This window comes from Procambarus clarkii, chromosome 83, assembly GCF_040958095.1.
Source record: "Procambarus clarkii isolate CNS0578487 chromosome 83, FALCON_Pclarkii_2.0, whole genome shotgun sequence".
NCBI lineage: Eukaryota > Metazoa > Arthropoda > Malacostraca > Decapoda > Cambaridae > Procambarus > Procambarus clarkii.
The window spans coordinates 3,542,447-3,567,526 of NC_091232.1; the positions used below are offsets into that span (position 1 = coordinate 3,542,447).

The following is a 25,080-nucleotide window of genomic DNA, read 5'->3' on the forward strand; positions in this document are numbered from 1 at the left end:
TACTTCCTAATGCATTCCATTTGTCAACCACTCTGACACTAAAAAAGTTCTTTCTAATATCTCTGTGGCTCATTTGGGCACTCAGTTTCCACCTGTGTCCCCTTGTGCGTGTGCCCCTTGTGTGTGGTCGGTGGCATTACGAACCCGTGTGTCCTGTGTGTTCCCTGCTCAAAGCTCAGGACAAATACTATTCCTAGGGAACTTAATATACACGTGCGTCATTGTCAAGAAGCGTATGGCTGGCAAGGACCAGGTGGGCGACTCTGGAGTCAAGGTCACTGAGGTGAAGGCAGGGGGGGGGGGGGGGGGGAAGGTCTTCACTACTACAGACCAACACAGGTTTCCAACTATTACTGAAAGTTGGTTTATATTTGTTCGTAGAGCGCGAGTGTGTGGCACTTCACTGTAGCGCTCTTACACTGTCTGTGAAGCTCCACCCACGGGTTTGACTTTTGGGTCTACGCGGAAATCTAAACTTGTATTAGACAATTATAGTGAGGAGTTCCAGGGATGGGAGTGGTGAGGTTGGGGAATGTTGGATGGTAGGGGCAGGGATGGTGTTAGTGCAGCTAGTCCTTGTATGACTCCAAGCACACGCCTATGTATGACACGGGAGACATCTCCCGTCACGCAGGGTGCAGTCGCACCTCCACAGATCTCTAGTATCATCTATTGATACTGGTCATGGCTCAAAAAGGGCCACCACTTACGGGCTATTCAAGCCCGTGCCACCTTTTGGCTGGCTTAATCTTCATCAATCAATCAATTATGTATGACTATTTTGCCGTAATTTTACGTCTTGCGTGTGTGTGGTTACAGCTTACAAGCTACTGCAAAGACCGACTCGCAGGAAGCACTAGCACTGAACAAATCCACAAGGGCCGTGACGAGGATTCGAACCTGCGTCCTTGCACTGTTCTCGTGTACCCTGGGAAACTAAAGCATAGAACCATGGCTCAGGTGTCACTGACCGCTGTGTTCTGCCCACATGTTGTCGTCCCAACCATCTGTTGTATGTGTTGAAGCTGTAGGATGGGATCGAACCCGCGCCCCTAAATTTCCTCAGACATAGGCACCACCAACTGGACCATAAGGTACTAAGTACCTAGAGAGTTCAGGGGACGCGGGTTCGATCCCATCGCACGGCCTCAACATTTTCTCATAAATATATCACGTTTGTGTATTCATTATACAAAAGCATTGTAATCTGTCGACAGGTGTGGCTGATCTAGCACCACTTAAAATTTAAGTGGTGCTTATTAAAATTACACTTGTATAGTTATTGTGCCACACAGAGATCACACTAACGTGATGCATCAAATGAACAAATCCACAAGGGCCGTGACGAGGATTCGAACCTGCGTCCGGGAGCATTTAGTTATTGTGCCCCTTCTACCCTTAGGAAGGTCACATTGTCAGCTGTAGGTCGATCAACATCGACTCTTGACTCAAAGTGAAGCTGAGTAAGTTGTGACCTTGCAAGTGGAGATGAGCGCGCCAGTAGTCACTCTGTCACTCCCGGAGGGAGCCATTGTTTTTATTATTATTATTATTATTATTTTCTACCACAGACGTGGCTACACATTTACAATGCTAACCAGCATATATACATTTTCTTCTGTCCTCCATGGACAGGGTTAGAGATGTGCTAACATATAGTTCAGGGGTTTATTGAACAATCAACCACAGAAGGTGATTCGGTGCTTTTCAAATGCTAATACATCGGTGGTTTCGTCAAGGCTCTCACGCACACAGCGTCACACCAGCTTCCCATCTCTACCTACCCTCAAGGTGGTATAGCACACTAATCACTTGCTCAGGAATTTGGATGGGTGGGGGTAATAGCCAAGGCCACGAGGCGGACGACCCGCCATCCCTCGCCTTCCAAGGTGGTGGTTATCTTGAGGTTATCTTGATGATTTCGGGGCTTTAGTATCCCCGCGGCCCGGTCCTCGACCAGGCCTCTACCCCCAGGAAGCAGCCCGTGACAACTGACTAACTCCCAGGGACCTATTTACTGCTAGGTAAGAGGGTCATCAGGGTGAAAGAAACTCTGCATATTGTTTCTCGCCGGCGCCGTGGATCGAACCCGGGACCATTCGATTAGGGACCGCTTGTAGGGCAGGTCTCCACCTCACAGGCAGTCAGTCAATGGGATTTGAGAACTAGGTATATTATTGCAAATAAACAATTTACTTCCTACCTCCTCCTCCCACAACCATATTGACGGGGACCCGTTCCTCGTGGTTCCCTGCAGGATTGCCCGTCCCGTCCCGTCCACACACCTATGGCAATATCAGCCTTCTAAGCTATAAAGTGTTAAGACCACCTGAGAGACGTTAGGCACTGTCGTTCGGTGTGTAGCAGCTTGCGGGTCGCTGTTCGGGGAACGTGGTGGTTGAGGGGGATAAGAGCCGCGAGAGGGGAGTACCAGGAAGACAGGTGTGGGCTGGGGGAGGCGACGCGAGGGCGTGGCCCCCCAGCCAGTGGCCCTCTGATGCATAACAATGCAAGGCGGCCAGTGTCAGTACACGAGGAACTGCAGCGTTGGTGTATAGGTACACCCATCCTCCACGCGCTGTGTGTGGAGGTACAGCCATCCTCCACGCACTCTGTATGGAGGTAAACACATCCTTCACGCACTCTGTATGGAGGTACACCCATCCTTCACGCACTCTGTATGGAGGTACACCCATCCTCCACGCGCTCTGTATAGAGGTACACCCATCCTTCACGCACTCTGTATGGAGGTACACCCATCCTCCACGCGCTCTGTATAGAGGTACACCCATCCTCCACGCACTCTGTATGGAGGTACACCCATCCTCCACGCACTCTGTATGGAGGTACACCCATCCTTCACGCACTCTGTATAGAGGTACACGCATCCTCCACGCACTCTGTATGGAGGTAAACCCATCCACCAATTCAATTAACCAGATTTATCAGTGTGCTATTTGTATTCTCATTTATTTCTTCCAATAGAGAAGCGGTCGTATTCGTATAATATATTTCAGTGTGTAGTGTCGACTTGTTTGTGCGCGAGCGCGCTCAGGACACACGCACGCAACACTCAAACTGACAATGTAGTAAATGTGGCTCTGTGAAATTAAAGAGCAGCAACTGAGTTTCGGGTTTCAGGCGAGGGCGACTTCCACACAAGCGAGGCCGGAATGGTACCCGCTCTCAACCTTATTCACAATCGACTTGATAATGGTCCAGGACGGACCGAAACATCGTCGTCTCTTCAATTTCTAGTGTGTGGGGTTTGGTCAACATTTTTCAGCCACGTTAGTGTGACTTTTCATCTGCTTATTCACCTCTCGGTGGCAGGGGTGTGTGTGTGGGGGTGGGGGGCGTGCTATAAAACATGATCAATATAACTATTGTATGTTGAGAGGTGGTTAGTGGTGGTGTGTGGGGGTTGAAGGTGTGGGCGGAGGAGAGCATGATACGTCCGGGTGGAGAGCTTGCTAGTACCAGTTCTCACGCTTCCTATTGTTAAAGATTTACTACCTGGAACAAAGTTCCAAGTAGCACGGTCTATGGTGAGCCCGTAGTGTCTTCCTAGCATTCGTGAAGTATTTCTGTGTCCACTTAGGAAACCTGTGCATCTTTTCCTCCATCAGGGCGGCTTAGTGTGTTTATTAAACAGTTTACGAGCTTGGACATTCTGATGGTGTTACTTAGCCTTCCCGGCTTGGTGCCTTTTGATAATTGCTTGGAAATTCTGCGAGGTTGTTCTTGACCCAAGGAGATTATTGATATAGCGTTATTATATATCTACGCTATATCCATAGCTTTGATATATCATAAATTGAGCAATATAACGTTTATTAGCTCCTTAAAGTGTTTCGGAGCTATTAAACTGCTTAATAAAAGCAGAAAACGCCATGCTTGAGGAAATATGTACACGTTTCGTAAGAGGATACACACAAATGTTGTTGAATACTGAGGTGTGGTGTGAAGGACTGAAGGAGCACAGCCCGGACTCCGTACCCAGGGGCCTTTCACTAACTCCACCTGCTACAGGTAAGAGTTCAAGGCCTCCGCTGTATATTCCGCCTACGTGCCTTTAAAGTTTTTTTTTCTGTATGAGCGAGTCGACAAGTTGTGTTTTGCTGGCTGCCTTGATTCTGAGGTTTGCTCGGGTCAGCAGTCGACTCCGGGGCGCTGTGCGCTCTGCCTGCAAACTGCTGGTGCTTCTCCCCGCGGAGGACTTTTCCAGAACTTTGATACGTGTTGTATATGAAGTGGGTGGAGTTGATTGGGTACATTACGGGCTATTCATGCCCGTGCCATGGCTTAATCTTCATCAATCGATCAATGAGTTGATTGGGTACAACTCTGACGGTCCTACTGTAGGTGCCATTGTCGCGGTCAGGAAGCGTCTGGCTTATCGAGGTCTCCCTAGGCCAATTACAGATCTTTCACAGGGTGCAACCCACAACAGTTGCCAAACTCACGGATTAAGCTGTGGTTACAACTGTGTCATAAGACCTGTATGTGTGCGCGCTTAACCTGTCCTCAGGTCAGGCTCGTTAAAGCGGTGGCCAAGACGCATTTTTCAGTTTTTACGTTCTGTTCATTGAAAACGGGTTTGTGTGATAAATTATTATATACTTAACCTACGCCAAACTATATATTGAAATTGTTAGTTTTGTAGGTTCTGTTGGCGATTATTTGTATTTGTGTAGTACGTGGGTGGAGCACTTGCAGAGTTGCGAATCCAAGAGGTAGTGAGCAAAGCACTCTTAGAGAAATGTGCGAACGTGATCATATGCGAGTCATGTAGTTTTACAATCATGAATATGGTATTTGGTAACTATTAACGAGCTTACGTCGCTTATTGATGAGGGCGGGTTAATTGGTGTGATAGCTTGTTCCCAGTAACACTGAGTCAACACTGCCTCAGCTGCTGCTGACGGAGAAGTCCCCACCTGGCACCACCTGGCACCGTGGCCGGGTTGATGGGCGAGGAGTGTCGTGTTGGTGTAAGCCCCGGGATGATAGACAGGGCTGAGGGCTGACTGATGAAGATTAAGCCACCCAAAAGGTGGCACGGGCATGAATAGCCCGTAAGTGGTGGCCCTATTGAGCCATCACCAGTCTCAAGAGCTGATACTGGAGATCTGTGGAGGTGCGACTGCACCCTGCGTGATGGGAGATGTCTCCCGTGCAGGGCTGAGGGCTGGCAGTGGTGTTAGTATAAAGCCTGGCGGGTTAGGCGGGGCTGGTTGAGGTACACAGCAACCGCCATCAACACCATATTGGTCTCTGGCCTAAGGGATCGTCTACTCAAGTTTATTGCAGATACATGCATACGATTTTGCAATGTTTTGATTTCCTATGGTTATTTTATAAGCTCAGTTATTGTATTATGCTCGTGTCCATCCTGCGAGTGTTTAGCTATCATTGCTTACATTGCTCTTTTTATGCCCCGCTGAGTAGGGGCAGAAATAGCACAACGGGTCTAGCTCTTTTATGCCCCCGTTGATTAATATCGTAAGTGGGTTGTTTCATTTTCAGAGAAGAATTCCAAACGGAGAGATACTGTACCTGGTTTCAAAAGTTACTTCATAAGTTATTTAATCAGGGTTTAAAGACAGGAATTTAGTCGGTGGTTCCTAAATTATGGGTGGCAATTACTAGCAGTATGATAAAACAAAATTATATATTGGTTTCACTGATTGCAAAGTGAAGCAAGTCCTTATTCTGGGTCTGTGATTGTGGTAACAAAGGAACTGCAAGAATGCGGCCTTAGAGGATTGTAAATGTTGAATTTGTGATGTTGGAGAGCCCTTGGATACCAGTATTATTAACTACTTCTCTGTATATGTAGATACTTCATTATCCTCCTCCTGATCACTTGCCACATTTTGCGTTTTAAGGATTTTTTTCACGGGTAGTGTCCCATTGTCTCGTTATGATTTGGGACAAGTTTTATTTAGAGAATCAATAAATGTGTGTATATTACAAAAAGTATCCATGTGTTAACGGGTGTACATGACATCGTGTTTAAAATACTGTGCCTTGAAAGAAAGATTTAAATGTAAAAGGTAATTCAGGGTAAATGTGTCAGTTCTGAAGCTTTACTTTGATGACTAATGCATTAGGCTTCGTCGCAAGGGTGCGTCAGGTGTAGTAATATAGATGCCAAATCCTGCGGTTCAGGGATTTGCAACATATTAGTGTGTTGAGCATTCTAGCATGTTGCTAGAATGTTGAGGGCAGCTCATACTAGCAAGAGTTATATATTTATGTATCTGCCTTATATATTTATGTATATGAGTTATGTATCTGCCCGAAACGCTTTGCGTAATAGTGGCTTTAGGCATTGTATGTACTAGCTCAATAATCACTAGATCAATAAATCGATCAAATTTTGTAAAATCTCTTGTATGTATGTACCTTACCCGAATAAACTATTTTATTTTATTTATTTTTATATTCTTTGACTACAATAAGCCAGGTCAAGACATATACTTGTAATACATTTATATTTAACATAATCGTGCCAATTTGTATTTTGGTATTTTAAGTTGTTGTTGAAGAGCAATGCACTGTTGTTTACTGTATCTAATATAGCTCTCTTGTATTTACAGCAGCTCATGAGCAGCCGGAGCAGCAGCAGCAGCAGCAGTAGTCAGCTAAAGAGATCGCAGCACACCTCACACTCGCATTCTTCTTCAAACTTAAGTGAAGTAAAGTCCTCCAGTAACTTAAGTGAACTCAAGTCCTCCTCTAGCATCAGCAAGTCTAACCTTAACGAACTCAAGTCATCTATGTCTGAAGTCAAGTCTAATATCAGCGAGATGGCATCAGTAAGTTCAGCTGTTTTAATTGTTTTAATACATTTAAGGGATGGATATATATATATATATAATATATATAATATTTATTTATTTAATATTAGTACACACACATTAGGTGTACCCAACTTCTCAGTGTATATACACAGAGTATACTTCAGTCCTGGACCCTTGCCAGGCTTGAAGAACACTAGCAGGTTGGTCAGTAAGCCATTGTGGCGACCTTAACAATCCTACAGAGGTTGATAGGCTTTAAGCCCAGCACCAACAAATACATGCAATGTGTGTGATACAAAAAAGCAATCACACATTACCCTCGTGTCATTTGTTCTTCTCAAATCCGAAATAGACAAATTCAAAATCTAACAGACAATCTGGCAAACAGTTAGTTTTGCCATATTAATGTTTGAATATTGGGCACTAACGTGGGAAGTCACTTTTTTCACAAATTGGTAAAGGTATTTGTGGGTGTTTTTTTGTTTTTCCGACATTTATTGAATGGTTTTTACCGTGGTTTTGTATGGGGAAAACGTAAGATTTTGTGGATGTAGATACACTATATATTGGATTGGTTCTACATACATGGCTCTGGTACCCTTGCTAGAAGATTAGTTAGAGAACCATGTCTCTCTTATTAGAGTAAACTTAACTATACTACTGTATATTGTTATTTATCATAACTGAGAAAAATAACGGAAATTTATCGCAATATATATATATGTATATATATTTTTTATTAACTGCTCTGGCTTAATGTTATTTTTACATTTTCCTAGTCAGCTGACTTGGTCTGCTTGACAAGATTGACGTCATTGATGTCAGAGGTTGGCACAGTTCAATAAAACATAGTGCATTGTTAAACAAGATTTATTTACATAAGATTTATTTACATATCAAACAAATAATAGATTCCAGACTAAGGCTGTTTAACAGGCCTTTGTTATTAATGAAAAATATTTCTTCTCAAATTTTAATTTTGGCAGAATAAAACTATTTTTTTTTTTTTAAGGCAGGAAAGTGAGACCAGTAATTTTTTTTTTGCTCTCAAAATATTAAAATCTATAGTAACTTTATTTAATTTTTCATTGACTGTTTTTATCTTTGAAATTACATAACTATCACTAGTTAAAGCTCATCTTGTTAGGTAATTTAAAATACAAATTACCAAATATGATGCCGAATTACATTTTGATAGGGAAATGCCTCGGGAAGAAGTTTGATTTAGCATTATGGACACAACATCGTGCCAGTAACGACAGTTCTGCTTTCATTCATCATTTGTCCACACCTGTGCCAAGTTGCCAGTCTGACAAGAAGATCTTGTAAAATTATTAATACTAGTATAGCATTGTATGCAAGTACTGTACCTGTATTATATGCAAGGACCTATCTGCCTAGATATATGTCCCTACATAAAACTAATTGAGGACTAATAAAATTTAAAGATATTTTTGCTTTAACTATTGATCTCCTAAAACTTGTTGAAAGTGAACTTTATAATAATTTGAATAATTATAATAATTCACTGTTTGGGGACAGGCAGTCAGTGTTAGGCTTGACTTGTCCATACCCATCTTGTGGGCAGTAGTGGAAAAGGTTATAGAGGCACATAATGGGCTCATCATGTCTCGTACACCAAAAATGGCAACATTATTTAGTAAAATAGGAAAAGTAATAATTAGGCTGTAATAATTTTACCCAATAAATTCGGTACAGAATATCTTTTTAAAGATTTACTCAAAAATTACTAACTACTGGGTTAGTTTATTTACATAAACTTTTGTACTTATGTTATAAATACAGTATTATAATCCATTTAGAGACTACAGTATATTTAAAGATTCTAATCAAATCATTATTTTATGTTGCAGCAAAGCAATAGTGTTAACTACAATAGGTCAATGTCTTTGGCCAGCAACGCAGCTATGCAGCAGGGTACATCCTCGGCCGCACTCCAGTCAGGCTTTAACAAGCGTAAAGCCTCAGGCTTTAATATGGGTTCTATGGATGCCCTCAATGATGCCCTCCAGATGGGATCAACAGAGCAGCTGGCACTGGAGGATGATTTTGACCTACCGAACCTGAATGTTCAGCAGGATCAGCTCAGTTCCTCGCCTCTCACCTCAGGGTCGACCAATGGCAGTAATCCCAAAGAACTAAAGTTCGAGCAGAAGAAGGTGACATCTTCCTCGAAAACAAAGGTGAAGGCTTAATTTATTTTTGTTTGGTTTATTGTAGCACGTAGAGATTAACTGCAGTGGTTAAAAAACATTTTAGAAATATTTAAAGTAATGTACTGTACCGTATATATTTGCTTTTAATTATTGAAGACGTGTTTAACTGAGACTACCTTTTCATTGTAATATTTTGTTAATTATGTACATAAGAATTATACAAAGTATTTTAAGAATGTTTCCAAAGACACTATATTCATGAATACTTAATTAAACAATGTTCCAATTAATTTGAAATGATTAAATAATTCTTACATTTTTGCAGGTTGTGACAGACAAAAACAGTTATGAATCTGCCTCAGGACAGTCATCAGAGTCTAGAAAGCTGCAGGCAGGGGATGTATCATATGCAGAACAATCAACAAAGGCGGCTACCAAAGCAAAAATAGAAGTTGATGGCATTACAGCAGAGAAGGCTGCAGCTATCTCACAAGTAAGTTCTAATTTTTAAAATTCTTGAATAGAACAATTGATTCTGAACTCACCAAGTGTATTTAATTTTCTTTTGTTAATGTTCCATCCTCTAATGATGAGCCTTTTGTCCTTTTGGTCATAGAGCCTGTTTCTTCCAATTTACCTCATTCATTCAGGGTCGAATAGAGATTGTAAAATTTTTAGTATGATGCCTATGACATTGTTGTGGTGCCGGTTACATATCAAAAACTTGTTCATTCAACTATTCTCCATTAACATAGTTCAGTATCCATCTACACATTCATACAATATCATAACAGTATGAACATATTGAGAATTTATTTTTTCAGAAATCCTTCTTTAAAATTTCTTTACTTTCACCATTATCATCATTGTTGTCATCTTTACCCCATTTACGTACCACTGATGGAGTGGGAAGTTATGTCGGTAACAAAAATTTTCACTTAAGACTTGGCATACACAACCATGTGCAGAGATAAGAGATGCACATGATGATGAGATACTGTATTTAGAACATATTGGTACAGAATACTGTACCTGTACATATAGAACAACAAAGGAAATGCACGTCAGAACAAATGTTATTCAATTTATGCCTAAATATATAAGCTTGATTTAGACTGCTGTACACCTTTTTTAGTCCAGCTATTGTTGCAACACTTTGTGTAAGTTGTTACGAATAAAGGTTCTAATTATATTGGGTCATATGAGGCAACTTATTTATATCCACCTAAACTCGTTCATATTCTGTTCAGTATATGTTGAACCTACATTTGAAATGGTACAGTGAACCAACATCTATATTGTTACCAGTAATATATCCCATAAATCAGCAACCCTATTACCAAACCAATATTTACCCAGGTCTTTTCAGACCCTAAACTTAAACAAATTTGTTACTGCAGTTATAACATATTTTTATTAATCTAAACAGTATTTTCTGTTAAAATTTAGGAAGCAAATAGGTGACCCACTCCTGCGTTTGGTTCTATTTTGCTACTTAAATAAGTTCTTTTTTTCATCTTTGATGTTCTTAAATTTGCTATTGTTTTCCCAACTTTCAGCTTTCTATTTTTCCTATTTATTTCTACAGTACTATAACAAAATTGTAGTGAGTTGGCCCTTCTGTGTTATAACATACAGTACAGGTATTCTACCCTGTACTTTGTTACTTTGGCAATTATTTGTCATTGGCAAACCAACACACAATTTTTGTCAGCAAATGTTTAACTGAAGTGGCTCAGAAAGCATGGGGAAGTTTTGTTTGAAGTTTCTTTTCACTGAGAAGGGGAGGTTCCTGGAATCAATTGAATTAATGTTATGCTCATCAGAGTAAAGTTTTTTTGTTTTTTTTTTCTCAATCTAGTTCCTTAAGATTGTTTGTAGCTTTATCCTACCATTTAGATGCCTGACTCATGAAATAACTAAATAGCAGTCTCTGCAGCGTAGTGGTAAGAAGCTCGCCTGGCGTTCTGCAAGCTCTTTGTCCTGGGCTCGTATTCTGGCCGGGGAGGATTTACTGGGCGCAAATCCTTAACTGTAGCCTCTGTTAAACTCAACAGTTAAATGGGTACTTAGTTGTAAAAACGATTCTTCGCGGAGTCGTATTCCAGGGAACAAAGGATTAAGGACTTGCCCGAAACGCTATACGTACTAGTGGGTGTACAAGAATGTAACAACTCTTGTATATATCAATAAAAAAATAAATAATTAAGATAAAGGATTTGGCCTCGCCTGGCCCTGGATTTGGCCTCGCCTGGCCCTGGATTTGGCCTCGCCTGGCCCTGGATTTGGCCTCGCCTGGCCCTGGATTTGGCCTTGCCTGGCCCTGGATTTGGCCTCGCCTGGCCCTGGATTTGGCCTCGCCTGGCCCTGGATTTGGCCTCGCCTGGCCCTGGATTTGGCTTCGCCTTGTCCTAGTTTTGGTTTCTCCTTTCCCTGAATTCAAAACTAGGTCCTGTTTTTACTTTTGTCTCCTGGCAACCTTTGTCTTGGTATATCTTGGTTTGAACACAGTACAGTATAGTACAATTATATTTTTAAACTTAATTTGCTTTATAAATAGTTTCCTATGCCAAATACAGTTGAATGTATATGAAAGCTCATGGCCAGTCTTCTTGGCACCAAATGCTTCATTTGCAGAAATTTGTGTAAATTTTTATTGGGTATCGAGCAAAGTGGGAGGATCAGGGCTAATGCATTTTGTTAGATTAATGTTGTTTAACAATTTCTAATTCAAGTAGTAAATGAATAAAGTTCTTTGAATTTTTAGCTTACTCAGGAAGGAAAGTATGAAATTTGTGAAAATAAGTTGGCAGTGAACCTATGAAATTAAGATGATCTCTCCAGATGATTAAAATATAATCAACCCCCCCCAAAAAAATCTGTACATTGGCACCTTGGTTTAACGAATTTAAATCCGTTCCAAGAGACTGTTTGTACACCAAAAATTTGTAAACCGAAACGAATTTTGGTATAAGAAATAATGTAAATTGAATTAATCCATTCCACACACCCAAAAATATTAGCTTCAAAATACATTTTATACAGAATACTACTCGCATATTTCACTATACCTTGCCTTTATTGAGGACTCTTGTTGGCATATGGAAGATGGTGAGGAAGAGGGTGATGGGTTGAGGAGGAGAGTCCCCTTCCATTATTACATCAGGCAGTGATGACTTTTCTGGTGTGTACTCTCCTACATTTTGCAGGCATACCACTAGGACCCGATTGTGGCTCACTGCTTGCTTGTCTTGCTGAGAATCTCATTTTTATTCAGGTAAAAGTACATACATAGAAGATGAGTTACAAACATAATGTTGGATTTATAGATAGAGCTAGTACATAAACATTGTACATAACATAGTACATAACAAGTACATAAACAGTACATAAACGTACCTAAAGCAACTAATATGCATAGCGTTTCGGGCAATGTGTGGAGGGAAAAAACACTTGGACTAAAACTTAATAGTAATTGAGATTAAAGTATAAATTGTGTTGAAAAAAGGAATAAAAAAAGGGGGGGGAAACATGGCAGAAATCAGCAATTATACAATTTTCTATAATTTGTCTATAGACACTTGGGTTTTTCCTTACATTTTAACACTTGTCTGTAATGAGCCTGTTACAGCTTTATCTGGGAGTCTTTTCAGCAAAACTTTGCAGTTCTTCCCATATTTTACACATTTTCTTAATTAATTAATAAAGGAAGGGACATCCTCTACTGCCTCGTCCTCTCCTGAAGAACTTTCCTCGGCTGTCTCTTGTTGCTGCTTCTTGTGAAGGGCTAGGAGTTCTTCAGTGGTCAGTTCTTTGCCGTGTTCCTCCACCAACTGGACCCATGGCGTGATATATAATAAGGACTGTTATGTTCAGAAACCAAAAAGCAGAAAAACAAATTAAATTCTTCATAAAAAATTCAAGCGCGGTTGTCACTAGGTGGGATACATTGGTAAACCGAGCATGCCTCGTCCCGCGCCCAGCAGAACTCGCTCACTTGCCCCATACACGTACTGTATCAACACACACTCGTATTCCGATTTAAACTTTGTACATAGTAAAATTTTACTAGGAAATTGACTTCATATGCTGAAAAATTCATAATCCGGAGCATTCGTAAACCGAGGTTCTACTGTATTTGCAGCTTTTCTTTATAATTAGAATGTTCACTGGGGTTTCCAACAATTGGTATGTACATATTTATATTAGTACAGTAGAGTGCTTTAAATTAATTAATATGAATAAAGTGATGCTAGGTACAGGTACATTTTTTTCTTTGCAAAGCCACTAATAGACATAGCATTTCAGGCAAATGTTAAAAATAACATAATCATTAAGGCTACAATAGGAATTTGTAGTGATTTTAAAGTTAACAGAAATGCAGTCACTTAAATACTTAAGACTAATGGATATTTATATTAACATGTTGGCAGGTACTGCAGTTAAATTTTCTTTAATGCACAATCGATTTGTTTCTCATTTCTTGTCATCTTCGTAAGTCTTGCTTATGTTTCTTATTTTTAGTGTAAATATGCCTTAGCACCTCAAACTGGTTTGAATTATCTTTCCTAACTTTTTGACCATGGCAGTTTCAAAATATTCGTAAAAATTATTAAGCTAATCCATTCATAAAGTATGTATAATTTCATAACAGTATCAAACGATTCATTCCATTTCATCCACTTTGGACAGGCAGTGCCTCAGACCACAGACGAGAAAAACAGCCCATAGCTCTACCTACCTAGTTTCGTAACGATATTTTAAGCCTTGGCCTTCAATGTCTCTTTGTAAACGTTGTTCATATTATATTTGTATTATGTTCAATGCACTGTTCTGTATGGGACGTGTGTTCCCAGGCATTTGAGTTACCAACTATTTTGATACTATTTTCTAAAATGTGTACAATGGACTCTACTGCTTAATGTGTACAGTACTGTGTATTGATGTTCATTTAATAACTTTTATTGTACCCTAATATGTTAAATGGAATAAAACTGCATTGCATTAGGTATTAAAGACTGTATTAGGTATCAATAGGCTATCCATGAATAGCCAGGACAGAAAGGATAACACCACACCAACTAGATATAGAGGAGACACCAAAGAGAGAGGAAAGGTAGAAGGCTTGCCAAGATCCTTGTACTGTTTTGCCATCTCAAAGAGGATACACATTCTACACAAAGCAGTTCACCAACCTGACTCTCATGCAGGTGATATTACATCAGAATTAAACACTTCGGACACAGATCAGTAGAGAGCTGTGAACCATCAATGTTATGCCAACTGGGACACAACTAGAGCTCTGACCAGCAGAACAGTTGAATACCTGAGTGCCTCAAACTAGCTAGTCATTGAGGTAGACCAGAACATGGATCTCCCAAAGGCAAATATGCCAGAGGACCATGTACGTCAATCTGATGAAAATGTTGGGAACCAGGTTTAGATCAAACGGCAGAGCCAGAAAGCAGTAGGAGAGAATCCCCACTCTGAACTCCAGTCAGTCCCCCAAACTCTGAATGGATAGAAATGAGCCAGTAGTACAGTATCTTGGAGATCTAGGAAAATGAGCCAAAATTTGCTTGAAGCCATGTGGCTAACCTGAAACACAGTGGTCATGCAGAATGTTGAATTAGGAATGAACCCAATGAGAACACAGGTCCAGGGTATTTAGCTTTAATATAGAAAAGAAGCGGGGACACCCACTGCAAGGATGTAGCCACCACAAACACACCCTTATTCACCAAGTTCTGAATGACGACATTATGGAGGAATGTCCATTCCCGAGGAATGTCCTCAGAAATATTCATTCCTCGAGGACATTGTGGTCCTCAGGAAACTTGGAGAGAGGACCTAACCTACCAAATATTCTGTGACAATGAATTCATTAGAATGCGTTCACCGTAGAATGACAGTTAATCATGCAAATTGGAAACCTGTCACATAAAGAAAAATTGGCAAAGCTTAAATTACATTCCTTGAAAAAGTGAAGAATTATGGGTGACATGATAGAGATGCACTTACCTGGTTGTATTCACCTAGTTGTGCTTGCAGTGGATGGGCTTTGGCTCTTTGGTCCCACCTCTCAACCATCTGTCTACTGGTGTACAGATTCTTTAGATTCAGATTCAGATTCAGATGTTTATTCAGGTAAGGTATATACATACAAGTGATGTTACATTAATGGATTGATATATAGATAGATCTAGTACATACAATGCCTAAAGCCACTATTACGCAATGCGTTTCGGGCAAGAAAACATTAATATCTAGAACTTAATACTAATTGAGCATAAAGAATAAAAGATGTTGAGAACAAATACAAATAAAGATAAAAAAAAAGGGGGAAACATGACTGAAAAAGCAGCACAAATACAATAGGTTGACAAACAGTGTTGATTAAAAAAAAAAAAAAAAGAAAATAACAGACATGGGTTGACAATAGAGGAGTGAGGTAGATTACAGGGAATTTATTAGGTAGTGTTTAGTTTTTATCTTAAACTGGTTGAGAGAGGTACAGACTTTAACATGGTTGGGAAGGTCATTCCACATTCTGGGCCCCTTGATTTGCAGAGCATTTCTAGTTTGATTAAGACGTACTCTAGGAATATCAAAACTGTATTTATTTCTGGTGTGGTGCTCATGGGTTCTGTTACAACCTACTATGAAGCTTTTAAGATCAGGATTGGCATTATAGTTTAGCGTTTTATATATGTATAATACACATGAGAGAATGTGCAGAGACTTAATATCTAACATATTAAGAGATTTGAGTAGGGGTACCGAGTGATGTCTGGGGCCAGAGTTGGATATTGTTCTAATAGCGGCTTTGTGTTGGGTAATTAGAGGACGTAAGTGATTTTGGGTAGTAGAACCCCAAGCACAAATACCATAGTTGAGATAAGGATAGATAAGGGAGTAATAGAGAGTCACCAGGGCAGGGCGTGGTACATAATATCTGATCTTAGAAAGAATGCCCACAGTTTTTGAAACTTTTTTAGATATATTTAGAATGTGTCCCTGGAAATTCAGCTTGTGGTCAATGAGAATGCCAAGGAATTTGCCATCTAATTTGTTACAAATTTGGGTATTGTTTATTTTGAGATTTATAAGACTAGAGGATTTATTGCCAAACAGAATATAGAAGGTTTTGTCAATGTTAAGGGTGAGTTTGTTGGCAGTTAGCCAAAGATGGACTTTATTTAGCTCAGTATTTACTGTGGCATTTAGAGCAAGAGGGTCAGGACTGGAGTAAATGAAGGTTGTGTCGTCAGCAAATAGAATTGGTTTGAGGTGTTGGGAGGCATTTGGAAGGTCATTAATGTAGATGAGAAAGAGGAGAGGGCCAAGTATGCTGCCCTGAGGAACACCAATGTTGATGGGTAGGGTGGGAGAAATTGTATTATTCACAGAAACATATTGGAGCCTGTCAGTAAGGTAGGACTCGAGGTATTGTAGGGAGTGTCCTCTGACTCCATAATGATGTAATTTAAGAAGAAGGTTATGGTGGTTGACAGTATCAAAAGCTTTACGCAGGTCCACAAATAACCCAACAGGGAACTCCTTTTTATCAAGAGCTGTATGAATCGAGTTAAGCATACTAATAAGTGCATCGTTAGTGCTTTTTTTGGGTCTGAAGCCATATTGGCAAGGGCTAAGTATATTGAGTTTGGCTAGATATGAGTAAAGCTGCTTGTATATAAGTTTTTCAAAAATTTTTGACAAGTTTGGCAGGATTGATATAGGTCTGTAGTTGTTAACATCTGTGGGGTCACCACATTTGTGGACAGGCGTTACTCTCGCTTTTTTTAGAATATCTGGAAAGGTTTGGAGTTCAAGTGACTTGTTGAAGAGCAAAGCAATAGCAGGGGCTAAAGATCTGGAGGCTTTTTTGTAAATTAAAGTTGGTATCTCCTCAAGGGCACCAGACTTGGTTTTAAGGGAAAGGATTATCTCATTGACGTCAGTGGAGTTAATAGGCTTTAGGTACAGAGACTGTGGATAGTTACCTGTAAGATAGTCCTTAATGTCAGTACTGGAAGATGGAATATCATTTGCAAGGGATGAACCAATGGAAGAGAAGAACCTATTAAACTCAATAGCAGAATCAGTGGCTGAAAGCTGACCATCGTTATTAGACAGGAGAGTCGGTTTGTTATTTAAAGATTTCTTTGATCCCAATATTTGTGAAATTGTGCTCCAAGTTTGTTTAATGTTGCTCTTTATTTGAGTAAATTTATCTTCGTAGTAATTAGTTTTGGCTCGTCTAATTATCTTAGATAGCAATAATGAGTAATTCTTTGAGAATTCTTTGGAGACAATTCCTAACCTATACTTCTTCTCAAGGTCGTGAGAAGCTTCGCTTCTTACTCCTACTTACTTACTTCTTACTTCTTCGGTCGCTTAGCTTCTCAAGCTCCATCATATCTACATTTGAAATTGTGTATGGAGTCAGCCTCCACCACATCACTTCCTAGTGATGATTAGTTCTTAGAATACAAAACAATGGGTATAAATTAAATAAGTTTAGATTTAGGAAAAACATGAGTAAATACTGGTTCGATAACAGGGTTGTTGATTTGTGGAATCGATTACCACATAACATCATAGAAGTAGGAACCCTTGATTCTTTCAAGCGTAGGTTTGACATGTACAGTATATGAATGAAATTGAGTGGACATAAATAGGAGCTGCCTCATATGGGCCAATAGGCCTTCAGCAGTTACCGTCTTATGCTTTTAATGCTTGAAATACCCTGGTATGGTAAAATTTGCAACCATAAGGAAGAGAAACTAAGCACATTCTTGGAAAGTGAAACAGGAGCCAGGGCAAAAGCGACTGAGGGTGCTGACAGATACTTGGCAGAGTGCTCAGGAACAGATGTTCATAATGCTAGTAGGCACAACATGCCATATAGTAGTTCACTGCTACATTCTAAAGGAGTGGAGTGAACAACTTGGGAATGGCATCTACAGCTGCAGTAGTGGATACCAAGAAAGATGAGAAGAGAAGCCTGAAAAAGGGACAAAGATAATCCAAAACTGCTTGAAGACCAGCTCAGCTTAAGAGAACCTCTGCCAAGCAGGTGCAAGTCCTAGGGGTTCCCTGCCATCAATGCTGAAGACAACCAAAGGCCCTACAGCATTGATAGCCAACCCTCCCCTCCCCCACCCCGTGAAAGAAGTAAAAACCAGTGTAGCCTCTATCCAATCAAGCATTTACAGTATAACAATAGAGCTGCCACTTGCCCAAGAAAAACAAAGGGATGTTTACTTGTCATGACGAGGTGGGGACCTCGTACTACAGCCATGAACTGGAAGAGGAACCATACTCAAAGGAATATGGATTCGATTCAAACACAGTCCTGATTTTACAGGAGGAATGAAATCATATCCCACTGAGCCACACTTGAAGGAAGAAGGAACAGTGGAAACCTGTCCAATACATCCTTTTGGTATGTAGGCAATGAACCAGGACCAGAAATGGAACCCACTAGAGAATGGAGATAGTGTCAAGTTTGTACTTAGATGGGAAATAAGAAAACATGTAATACTGTATACAGTAGAGCAAGCCCTAAGGGCCAGAAACTAAACTTGAAAGGTCAGAGAGTAACCATAGGCCCCTTCTCCCCAATTCCTATAACCTTTCCCTGCTGCAGAGGAAAAAGGGCCTGGGAGAAAGTCCACAACCATCCTGACCCTTCAATGGAGAATTGACAGGATGTCAACAAGGAAAGCCCTTGAACTCCGGAAAGCTAAATAACCAGGTCCATTCCAAAGAAACAAGGAAATAAAGTTAGGGATTGTAAGCCTTCTAACTTACATCAAATCTCTCTAGGGGGCAGCCCCCAGTGCTACATTCACCAGCCCCATTTGTGGCAGTGCCTGCCACATAGATATTATGCAGTGAAATATCAAGGAAGCTTAAAGCAACGAAGGAAACGGGCTGAAATGAAATCGGCCAAACTGCCCACTCACTAGCTCAGGCAAAAGTGGCTGAGGATGTTGGCAGATACTTGGCAAAGTGCTCAGGAACAGATGTTTCTAAACCTTCTCGTATAACAAGAGGAAACTCAGCATTTACAACACCCACCATAGACAGATTACAAGAACCTACTGTATGTCATAAAGGCCAGTCGCTCTAAGCAGTCACAGTTCAGTTCATAAGGCAGCCGAAGTCAAAACAAAAGTCCAATGGCAATGTGACTTCTAAAATTGAATGAAGTAATTACCTCTTGCAGAATAATTGTTCAAGGGAAAGCAAGCACATCTAGGCTGAAAGCACAAAGTGCGTAAAGGGCCCAACAGAGGCGGAGAGTGCCAACATTACAAGGCAAGCAAGTGAGGTGGCCGTCTGGCCTACCATCTTGTAGCTGTTGGGCATATAATTGCTTTGCTTAACCTTGGGTTGCCTAATTTCTTCAAAGCAGTCATATTTTTTTAGTTACCCCTGTGCTTTCTGGTGGGTTTCTTCTTGGTTTTAAGCAGATCCGATTTTCAAGCTCCCCTCCCCCCTTACCTCATAGAGTAAGCCAGGCAGAGATGGGTTTCGGTGGCCATTTGCAAGTAGATTGGTGGTATTATATAAGCACTTAACTTTGGAGCTACTGAAGTGGTTACTGCCACAAAAGAATAAAACTGTTGTACTATAGTGTACTTTAAAAAGTTTTTTTCTCCCCCCCCCCCCCCCCAGTCAAAATGCATCATATTTTATGTTCTTAGTAATGATGCTTAGATAAATAACAGCACAGTATTTAGATACTTACCAATGATTATAATGTCATTTAATGGAGGGGTGAGCATGCAGTATGTACAAAAGTGCTAGTATAGTACGTCTTACCTGGTTCTTTAATTTGCCTTGTCCCTTTTGTAAGCTTCATATCCCATTTTGTACATTTCTATTTCAACGATCTTTACTTTTTGGTTGATTTTCAAATCTATTTTGGTAAAACTTATCTACTGCTCAATGAAAACATGATAACGTGATGTATCTTGAAGAAATATTGAATCGTTGTGATGGGATCGAACTTTCATTCCTGAACTCTATCTTCTGTTAATTAACTTCTATCCTCAGTTCATATAAGCATTTATTCTTGTCATTCACATTTGATATTCTAGTACAGTATGTACAGCATAGAGAATTTTGGTTTTGAGGTTGCTGTGCAGCAGTCTGTCTTTGGGTCACAACTGTGGAAGGCTAATTCCTGGGTAGGACAGAAACAGTTGGGCACATTTCCTTTCCAATGATGCACTGTTCACCTAGCAGAATAATAGGTACTGTACCCAGGAGTTGGGCAGTTTTTGTGGGTTGCATCTGGAGAAAAGTCAGTAATTGGCTTAGATGATCTTCGTTAAGTCCAAGTACAAGCTTCTTGACCCTGACGATGGGAATTATGCACATTTTGGTATACAACCGTGCATCTGAAAGTGAAAAATGGAGAAGTGTTGTTGTTTATAATAAATATTAGTGAATTTATCCCTGTTCCTTACTGATAATGTTAAATCAAAATTGCACACAAGATTTCTGTCGAAAGTATAGTAATGTTTCAATGGCAGGTTAAGACCACTAAAACCCAGTTTAAATATTTCTAGTATTGTAGCTTTCAGGTCCAAATTTACCATTACTATGCTATGAAATTGTATTAAACCATGTACTGTACTGGTACTTTTTAAACTTTATAAATTTACTTGTTACAGTTTTACCATAACTTATTTACTATATGAAGTTGAAGGACACTTATCATTTTATTTTTTTATAACCAAAATTTTAATTATAATTTGGTATTGTATATGCATTTGTTATCAGTAATTACAGTTACTGTATGTTAACTGTAATTACTGGTACCAAATGCAGAAAGTACTTGCAGTATGACTGAATTTCTAAGTAAATTTAAATTACAAATTTCACATTTGCAACACCAGTAGGATCTAAACTGGAGTGGACATGGGCTTATCCTACCTATTACTGTATACTGGATTTGGAATATATATCTTGTGTTAATATAATCTTGATATTATCAGTTGGGTAGCTAAGGATATCACTGTTAACTAAAATTTATCTTAATAAACAACTGTTAAACAATGAGCAGGCTTCTTTTGGTAGGAAAAGTCTCTCCTTAATGCAAACATTTACACTGCAACTATTAGTAAATGGGACTTCAGATACTTTCATGATAGCTCACAACACGATGTCACCATCACCTTGCTAAACTTCTCATCACTTCAATAAGAGCTTTGGCAGTCAAGGGAAAATATTTAATTTTACCTGATAGATTGATGACCCAATTAGAAAGGAGAATTTTCTCTTAATAGAATAGGGCGACGTGAGCACTGCATATTGTATTTCGGCACAGTAGTCTCGACAACTTGAGGTTTCCAGCTCTGAGCTTAGTCACCCCTTAATACTGTTGTTAAAACAATACAAGGATGTTTGCTAGCTCAAGATTTTCTGTATGGATAAAGATTTGGATTTTAAATAAATTACTGTACATTCAGCGTTCTGCAACCAGCAGTCGGTCACTGCATATAAAATTTTTAATATACCTGTGACTTGTGGGCTTTAAAATATTTATTTACAAAGCGTGGGAGAAAGTCAATAATAGGCACACACCACTTGCCTTGCCTTTTAAGTTGCAATCAGAAATTAATATATTTGAATCCAATACCCAAAATTTGTAATATCATAGTATTGTGGATGCATAGAGAATGCATTTTAAGATATAAGTTAAGTTTGTAATAACAGCACATTATGATTGCCAAAAGATAACAATTTATACGCTGTAATTTGTTGGCTAGCTTACAACTAGAGAGAGTAAATTGCCATAGAAATGACAACAGTAATGGAATCCTATACAATTAAATTATTAACTTTTTAAGTTCCTCATTATGTTAAGGTAACCTCTAGAAACCAGTGAAGCTTTTTGAGTCGTGTTTGGTGTGGTCACTGTCTCAACTGCTGCCGCTTGCACTGCCCAAGTACAATGTGTACAATAAAAGATTTACAGTTTTATCAAAATGGTTCCTTATTTAAAGAAGGGATAACACCATCTCGGCTGATCTCGAGAAAGTGAAGGTGGATTTTCAGCCTTTTCCCATCATCTACTGGAAACTTTTTTCTTGAATTTATGTAATGTGTAGAACCATCACCCCCTTTTCTGCCCAACCCCCACCATCCCACCCCCTTCTGCCCAACCCCCACCATCCCACCCCCCTTCTGTCCATCCCCCACCATCCCACCCCTTTCTGCCCAACCCCCACCATCCCACCCCCCTTCTGCCCAACCCCCACCATCCCACCCCCCTTCTGCCCAACCCCCACCATCCCACCCCCTTCTGCCCAACCCCCACCATCCCACCCCCTTCTGCTCAACCCCCACCATCCCACCCCCCTTCTGCCCAACCCTCGCCATCCCACCCCCTTCTGCCCAACCCTCACCATCCCATCCCCTTCTGTCCAACCCTCACCATCCCACCCCCTTCTGTCCAACCCTCACCATCCCACCCCCTTCTGCCCAGCCCCCACCATCCCACCCCCTTCTGCCCAACCCCCACCATCCCACCCCCTTCTGCCCAACCCCCACCATCCCACCCCTTTCTGCCCAACCCCCACCATCCCTCCCCCTTCTGCCCAGCCCCCACCATCCCACCCCCTTCTGCCCAACCCCCAACATTCCTGTCTCATCTCTTGTCAAACCTTCACCCACTTTATTTGACATTCCCCTTCCATCTCCTCCCTCGCCCTTCCAGTTTGGTGTGACTGGAATTTATTGTAAGGTTTACTAGTTCTGATAGGTATATATGTTGTAGTTTTTGTTTTAGTTCATTTATAATAGCAATTAGTTTTGTTAGGGACAGGCAGCCTGTGACTACACACACGCATGCGTACACGCAACAAACACGTACATTAGGCTTATATACAGGTCTTCCCCAAGGCGAACTACTGACCATTCAGGATTCAACCCCACAACAGCTGACTAACTCTCTGGCACCTATTTACTACTGTTAGGTGAACAGAGCCATTAGGTAATAGGAACCATTCCCACCCAATTATGTCCCAGCCTGGATTTGAACCTGAGATTCCCGATCGTGAGTCGAGTATGAACCCAACTGTACTACCGAGACCTCATTCATACCCATCCTGTGAATGGTGGTGGAAAAGGTTAGAGGCACATAGTCTCCATAATCGTTTAGTTAAGCAAGTTGCAGCCTTTATGACCTAATTACATGGTTTGTTAACATCTACATCAACAGTCTCAACAGTTAGCGTCACCGTAGTGTCTACTGTATACTAATGACCTTAATCCTTTCCTACTCTTCTTCCGGTTCTCTGACTTGAGCGCAGTTCTTGATTTATGTCGCCATGTTGTGGTTAATTACTCAACATCATAAGCATCCACTCGTACTATAGTTCGAGTAACACGTTCTCTGGGACTCTAATGGATTGTCAGTGAAGTCTTGGCTATGACAAACAACAAGTGTGACCATGAGGAGAACTGTGGCAAGGCTCGTGTGGCGAGTGTTGGGAGTCAGGTGGTGGTGTAGCGAGTGTTGGGGGGTCAGGTGGTGGTGTAGCGAGTGTGTTAGGGGGTCAGATGGTGGTGTAGCGAGTGTGTTGGGGGTCAGATGGTGGTGTAGCGAGTGTGTTGGGGGTCAGATGGTGGTGTAGCGAGTGTGTTGGGGGTCAGATGGTGGTGTAGCAAGTGTGTTGGGGGTCAGGTGTTTTCTCATTCTCATAGGTGATGGTGTAGCGATTATTTTAATGTTGGGGGTCAGATAGCGGTGTAGCAAGTGTGTTGGGGTCATGTGGTGGTGTAGTGTGTGTTGGGGGTCATGTGGTGGCGTAGCGAGTGTGTTGGGGGTGGGGGTAGGGGGGTCAGGTTGTAGTGTGGCGAACGAGGATGCATTTCCGGAGTCAGTTTGAGGAAGAGGATGTGGCTGGGTATGGAGGTGGGGGTGCTGGTAGGAACGGGTTCCTGCCGTGGAAGGAATACTTGGAGGGGGGAAATAGACAAGGTCAATCTGTGAAGGTTAATGGGATACTATTTTTTGTTTTACACTTTTTTACTCCTGTAACTTTATTATATTAATGGTCTTCATATTATCTTGTCTTCCTTCCTTGGGGCGCGTGCCTCCATTACTGATCGTTAGTTACTGTTAACATATAGATTTTAATATATAGTGGAGTGGTTTTTTTCCTCCTTGCCTGAAACGCTGTGCGTATTACTGGCTTTAGGCATTGTATGTACTAGTTCTTTCTAGAAATCCAATTTTATGTTTGTAACTCATCTTGTATGTATACACTTTCACCTGAATAAACATTTGCTTTGATTTGATAGCAAGTTATTTGCGTTAGGTTCGCGTCCTTTCTCTTGCACTCGCGGAAGTTGTTGGTGGTTGTAGTGATTGAATGATTGTTGGTGTTAGTTTGCTGGTGGTTGTGGTGGTGATGGTGCTGGTAGTGGTGGTTGTGGTGGTGATGGTGCTGGTAGTGGTGGTTGTGGAGGTGCAGGAGTGGACAACTTGGCGCCCCTCTTGCCCGCGAGGCTGTGACCCACATAACCTTACCTCGGAGTATTCTTGGTACCCTCCGTAAAAAAAATTATTGCAGCTCTTAAAATTATTATATAATATATATTATTATATAATTAGTACGTATCCTTATCCTATTAGTACGTATATATATTGTATATTAATATATATATAGTTTCTTTGTATACAAAGGCTTTTTGTGATGGAAGTTTATTGACTTACACAAATAGCCTAGGCTCTTGGAGTAAACCCGGTTAATCATGTACAATGTTTAACGATAACCCGAGGTTGGAATTGCCCTTTCCTTCACAAGGATTTATTGAATAAAAAGATTCAAGTTAATGTGATTTCATTGTGCAAGAGAAACGGGCATAAAAAAAAATGTTGCATCACCAGCAGCTGCCGGCAAGTGTGCAAGTAGAGAACCTTTACTGTTCGTAAGGGAAGGGAGAGAAGGCGTAAGTGTGTAGGAAGGACAGGTGGTGAAATGGGTGAAGGTGAAATGAGAAAGGTATGTGCTTCTCTTCACCTCCGTCTCCCATCCTTGATGTGGCTCTTGGTTCAGGGTCAG

General features: G+C 40.7%; 1 protein-coding gene across 14 annotated transcripts in view; it reads left to right on the forward strand.

Moving 5' to 3' along the window:
* Sarm (sterile alpha and armadillo motif) overlaps positions 1 to 25,080 on the forward strand; it is a 329,198-nt gene that overhangs the window by 282,274 nt on the left and 21,844 nt on the right. For all 14 annotated transcript variants that reach the window (XM_045759498.2, XM_069316280.1, XM_045759502.2 and 11 more), the window contains 3 exons: positions 6,606 to 6,824; positions 8,684 to 9,013; positions 9,312 to 9,479. In XM_045759498.2, coding sequence (XP_045615454.1) covers positions 6,606 to 6,824; positions 8,684 to 9,013; positions 9,312 to 9,479 — 717 coding nt within the window. The remainder of the gene's footprint in view (positions 1 to 6,605; positions 6,825 to 8,683; positions 9,014 to 9,311; positions 9,480 to 25,080) is intronic.